At 38.4% G+C, this 6,332-nt stretch overlaps 1 protein-coding gene across 1 annotated transcript; it reads left to right on the top strand.

The window, feature by feature from the left end:
* The first annotated feature begins 4,196 nt into the window (after positions 1–4,196).
* mrpl55 (mitochondrial ribosomal protein L55) lies at positions 4,197–5,484 on the top strand. The gene is made up of 3 exons (XM_010872048.2): positions 4,197–4,359; positions 4,884–5,085; positions 5,222–5,484. The coding sequence occupies exons 1-3, from the start codon at positions 4,316–4,318 to the stop codon at positions 5,369–5,371; spliced, it is 396 nt and encodes a 131-aa protein (XP_010870350.1). The 5' UTR covers positions 4,197–4,315; the 3' UTR covers positions 5,372–5,484.
* The last annotated feature ends 848 nt before the right edge of the window (positions 5,485–6,332 follow it).

The following is a 6,332-nucleotide window of genomic DNA, read 5'->3' as shown; positions in this document are numbered from 1 at the left end:
TAAAAGATCCTCCTATTGACATATAAAGCCCTAAACAATATTGCCCCTGCCTACCTCTCCGACCTTCTTATTCCATATCAACCAACACACAACGTACCAGGCCACCTCATAATCCCCAATTCCAAGCTCAAAGGCTTTGGTGACAGGGCATTCTCAAGGGCTGCTCCTCGTCTTCAGAACTCTCTCCCCAAAACCATTCATGACTCTGAGAGTATCCCCATCTTCCAGCAACGCATCATGACTCATCTATTCAAAATCACCTACCCATAGCCATGCCAAATCTCACACTCCAAAATCTTTGTTGGTTTGTCATAGTATTTCTTTTGTTTCTGTTTGTTTTCTGTTCCATGTCACTTTTGTACAGTGTCTTTGGGTCCCTGAAAAGTGCTATATAAATATAATGTATTATTATTATTAATTATAACTTTGCATTTTTTTTTTAAATTATGTTTCATCATTAAAAAACCTTTTGAGCAAAGTTTTTTTGTTATTCTTAGAACAAATATGTTCCTCTAAGAGATACGGCAGGGTTTAATAGTAGTGGATTGTCCTTCATTTTGGATAAATACAGATAAGAATGGACAAGGATTAAACAATATTCTATTTGTGTTGTATAAGGCTAAGGCTACTTTTCTCCACGCCGGACATTATTCAGCACTCCCACTAGCCTTCCATTGTTCCAGCATAAAAGTGAGCCATGATTTTAAAAAAGAGAACCTGAATCAATGACAATTGAGACTTTGTACACCTGAACAGTATCACAGAGATATTCTAAATTAGATTGATGATAAATGACTGTCAGAAAAAGGACATTGATTCATCTAGACTAGCGGGGAAAAAAAGGTGAACTCTCACTGTGACAAAGGTGTATGTATGTGTTGAAAGACAGTGCTTTACACAGGAACTGGGTGAAGAATGACAGCACCATACAATAACTCCTCTATTTGGAGTGCTTGTTACATTAGGAAAAGGTTGCTCTCTTCTACAGGTGAATATACCATAATTTACTGTAATGCATTTATGTTTTATTCTTGGCTAGGTATAAATACAAACCAATGACAGGGAATATAAAAACATGTATATCAATTAGGTTTTGGTAATTCACTGTGGTGGGAAACTGCATTCCCAGAAAATAAGACTCCATCATCAATTTTCTCACTTATACCTGCATCATCTTTCGTTTTAGTCAATAACTGGTTCCGGATATGAAGAGGAAAATAAGAGCGTGTATCATGATATGTTTGGATGATGTATATTTTCAACTGGTCTTAGGGGAGGAAAAGATGAGAGACGCACTCACATTTATTAATTTGCTGATAGAGTTATACATCTTATGTCGTTATGTCATTTTAATATAATTTAATGTTGTTTTTTTATTTTCTTGTCTACAGTGTTTATTTGTTTATTTGAGTTTTGTTTTTACAAATTGTGTGTTGTTCTGTGTGTTGCCTTGTCTTATTGAAGTTGAATTCCTTTGGACAGCTTATAGTTGAAAACGGAATTCATTCTCAATTGAATTGTTAAAATACAGTAAGTTAAATATAATTAATTAAATAAATGCCTTTTGAGGTATTTTAACCATCTGATTGTCATTTTGAAAACACAAGTGCCTTATTGTGGTGTGCACTCTAGTGGTTGATGACAATATTGCATTGAACAATTTTTCACTGTGAATGGAATGGATGTTGCCTGGTTACCTATCCACACGGTTCTATTTAAAAAACAAGAACAACTTATAACCGTTCAGATGGGAGTTGAACGAAAGCTAGCCTACATGATCACATTATCAACGTTTATAAATGTGTTGGTTGGATTAATTGGAGAAGATCCAACTGCATTAAAATCTGTTTTGTTAAACATTTTACAATGTACACAAAATACACAAAAAAAAGGAACAATTAAATGACACATCAGGTCTCGATGAACAAAATACATTAAAGCTCAAAATCTTTACTGTAATCATTGTGTTATTCGTTGAGAACAAAACTACAACAACGGGCAATGGAAACCAAAATCATCAGCCAAACGTCCCAGAGGTTCTCAATTGGATTCAGGTCTTGGAAACGTAAGGGCCAGTCAATGGCATCATTCAAGAAATGCCTACACACTCTGGCCACATGAGGCCGGGCATTGTCCAGCACCAGGAGGAACCCAGGGCCCACTACACCATCGCAAGGTCTGATGATGGGTCTTAGGATTTCATCCCGGTACCTAACAGCAGTAAGGGGCACCATTGGCTAACACGTGGAGGTTCTTGTGACCCTCCAAAGATATGGCTCCCAAGACCATCACTGACCCACCACCAAACCGGTCATGCTGGATGATGTTGCAGGCAGCATAATGTTCACCATGGCGTCTCCAGACTCTTTCATGTCTGTCACATGTGCTCAGTGTGAACCTGCTCTCATCTGTGAAGAGAATGGGACACCAACTGACAGAACTGCCAATTCTGATTGAGCTGCACGGTGCTGGGCTGTAATCACAGGTCCCATTAAAGGACGTCAGGCCCTCATGCTACACTCATGGAATATTTTTCTGACAGTTTGGTCCGAAACATGCACACCAGTAGCCCGCTGAAGGTAATTTTGTAGGGTTCTGGCAGTACTGCACCTGTTCATCCTTGCATAAAGAACCAGATACCGGTCCTGCTGCTGGGTTGATGCCCATCTACATCCCTGTCCAGCTCCCCTTGTGAAATGGCTGTCTCTAGGTATCTCCTCCATGCTCTTGAGTCTGTACAGGGTGATACTTCTGGTGATGGCACATATGGTGACGGCACGTATGGATGTGCCATCCTGGAGAAGCTAGACTACCTGTACAATCTGAAGGTGCTGCAGGTACTGCCTCATGCTACCAGTAATGATAAGGATATTAGAAAAACACAAAACTAGAGAATAATCAGTCAGGAAGGATAAGGGGAGAGTATTTGTCTGTGGCCACCACCTGCAAAACCCTTAAGTTTTGGGGGGTCGTCTTGCTGTTGCCTCTCCAGTGCACCTGTTGTCACTTAAATTTGCACCAAAACAGGTAACATTGATTCACAATCGCTTATGCTACCTTACAGGACAGATTGATATCTTTGAAGTTTGATTGATTTGGTGTTATACTGTGATGATTACATGTTCTCTTCATCTTTTTTGTGTAGTGTACTTATGTATATCTATAAATCTATCTATATCCATATATATACAGCTGACAACTGACAAATTAAAGGAAAAACCTACATTTATTAGTGGAGGAACATAACAAATGCTTCCATACAGGTGTACTGAATGATACAATAATGCAATTAAGACCCTATCACACTCGGTGGCATGTATACAAATGCTGGGCAGGCCCAGTTGACCATGGTTTTCCATCAAGATGGCATGAGGAAAGGATCACTAAGTGACTTTGAATGTGGGTTCATTGTTGGGTGTCTTCCATGATGACAATGCCCCTATGCACAGGGCATAAGTGGTAATTGAATGGTTTGATGCAATGTTTCTCAATCTTGCTCCGGGAGGCTCCCCGTTCTGCATGTTTTAGATCTCTCCCTGCCCTAACATACCTGATGTTGCTAATCAAGGACTTGATAATGGGCTGATCACTTGAAACAGGTGTGACAGAGCAGGGAAAAATCTAAAGCATGCAGAGCGGGGTGCCTCCATGAGCAGGGTTGAGAAACACTGGTTTGATGACAATAAAATGTTTGCTATGGCATTCTCAGTCACCAGGTTTCAACACAATAGAAAATATTTGGGGGATTATGGACAGCGCTGTCCACCATTATCAAAACATCAAATGAGGGAATACCTTTTTGAAGAATGTTGTTTCATCCCTCCAGTAGAGTTCAAGAGACTAATAGAAACTAGGCCAAGGCACACTTTACTGAGACACTTTATATTGGTATTTGCTGTAATTTGTTAACCTCCAAAGCATTACAGACAGTTTAATGTTTCAGACATATCTGTAGCGCTCTGAATGTCTGACCATCAGGGTGAGTCGTCAGGCAATTACGGAGGGGAATTGCAGACGTTGTACTGTACGTAGGCAGCAGTAATGCATGTCATTGTAATATCACTGATATTCTATAATAATACTAAATATAAAACATTGTTGGAAAGGTTTTTTATTTTACAGATTAAAAACAACGACGTTATTCTCATAGGAACGACCATATCACAAATACGTCACAGACAGGAACTATTATGATGACTGTTGTTTCCCGACGTCGTTAATGTAGCGGAGAACGCATGTAACTCTTGACCTTCCTATCACCACTTTCCTAATCAATGTTCCGTTGAGTAAAAAAAAAAAGAAGCTAAAAATCGAAATGGCTTCATTGAAAGCATGGACGTCCAAAGGTGTTTTAAAAAGGTAAATAAAGTTACGTGCTGGTTTTAAAGACAAAGGCACACGTTAGCAAAATAAGCTAGCTAACTACCGAAGTTGCTCTAGTGGTTTTTTTAATTACGTTTTGGCTAGACCTTAAATATGCTAGTACAGTGCTTGTCCTGTAATTTTAAATACATTTTTGTTTTGAAATAAACATGTTTTGACAAAAACCGTTTACCGAGACGTTTAGCACCCTGACGTTGCCGGTATCCTGTTGTATCGACATAAAAATACTAACACGTTTGGAAAGGGGTGGTCTCCCCTAATCTTTCAAAACTATTATTATCTTATAGTGTATATTCTTTATTTTATTTTGCTTAATTAGTTGGTTTATAAATCCTGAATCAGAGTTGAGGTTGACTCTGCAGCTTCTAATAGGATCTTAATATAATTAGACATTGGGTCTACTGACCTAACCAGACTACATTTGTGTTACACTCATGTTAGCTTCTAGATCTTTTCTTTAACCTAATTGGTTGGTTATTGCAAATGTTTTGTCTTTTCAGGTGCTTACTAGAGGTGGTTGCTCTGAGGCATTTCCTTCCTGCATCAACTTTACACACAACTTGCACCCAGCACAACTCAAACAAGACATCAATTGCCCGATGTACTCGCCAGAAGTATGAAAGACTTTACCCTGTGTTGCTTGTTCAACCCGATGGCTCCACAATTAATATTAAATACAGAGAGCCCAAGAGGATACTAATGGTACGCATCCTTGAACTAAAAATGAAATAAAGTCAATGCACTTATGTTGTCTTGATCTGTTTTGGGAGTCATGAATGCTACTGCTATCAGATTCCGGGATAGATAGCGATTACTTTGTATTTTATCCCTGTTTCAGATGCCCGTGGATATTACTTCACTCTCGGAGGAGGAAAGGAAAATTCGGATACGGAAGCGGGATCCCAAGAAGGGAAGTACTACTCCGAGAACGGTGGAATTCGAAGATGATTTTAAAGCAGATGATTACAGCAAGTTCTGGAAGAAGTAGATTCTGTTGTATTTAACTTCACAATGTATACATACCCCTAATGTATATCATATTATTTGTAAATCTACATCATCTTTATCCCATATTGGTAATAAATTTGATCAGAATAATAATGTGGTGTTTTATTTGAGGATGAAATCTGATTCCTTGCCCTGTTTAGTTTATGTACAATATATGACTCCAATCCTCTTTGTTTTTTTGTTTTCTTTGTAGTCGCTGGCACGCTTTTCATATGCTAACATTTTAGATGTTGTGGCACAGATCCCATTCAAGTAATTAAACCAGAATATAGATTATCTTTCTGCATGATGTAAAAATCGTGACTTTAGTCAGATTCACAGTCAATTTGAGAGGCTCAGACTGGATCAGACTGTGTGCCTACTTTTAATGACATGATTTTTGGGATTATTTTATGAATTGCATGGCAGTAAGGGCATGTGGGTATGGCTGCAGTTCACTGAGGTTGTATTCCACTTGGACTGCATTCAACGCCAAACTGGTTACTCAAGTCATTTCCACGGTTTCTCAGGCCAAGTCACAGGCCCCAAATGCAAGTTTGAGAACCTTACCTTACTTTGGCAACCCAGTAATCTAATTATGTATATTTTATACACACTTAATGGGACTTATCTGACAGAGTTTGAGGTTGTTGCCATTATGTTTTTGGATATTTTTAAACTGCAGCCCTTTTTGAGGTTTAGGAAATATCTTTAGAAATGTTCACTTTTGGGTTGAGTAATCCTTTAATTCCCCATTCAGTTTTTGTTATTATTTAGAAATCAATGTACTGTATGTCTAAATCAGTGCTCTAAGATACTATGGATAAGCAGTGTTTGAATATCTCATGTGATTGCAGTTATGACCAAGTATTCATAGGTTACATGTATTAGTTCATTTTTGGCACAGCCTTTCCAGCTTTACCGGTTTGGTTACCATTATCGCATATAATCAAGATTTAGGC

This window comes from Esox lucius, chromosome 8 (assembly GCF_011004845.1).
Source record: "Esox lucius isolate fEsoLuc1 chromosome 8, fEsoLuc1.pri, whole genome shotgun sequence".
In the NCBI taxonomy this organism is placed as follows: Eukaryota; Metazoa; Chordata; class Actinopteri; order Esociformes; family Esocidae; genus Esox; species Esox lucius.
The sequence above is the reverse complement of the archived record's forward strand: the minus strand, read 5'-3'. Positions and strand labels throughout refer to the sequence as shown.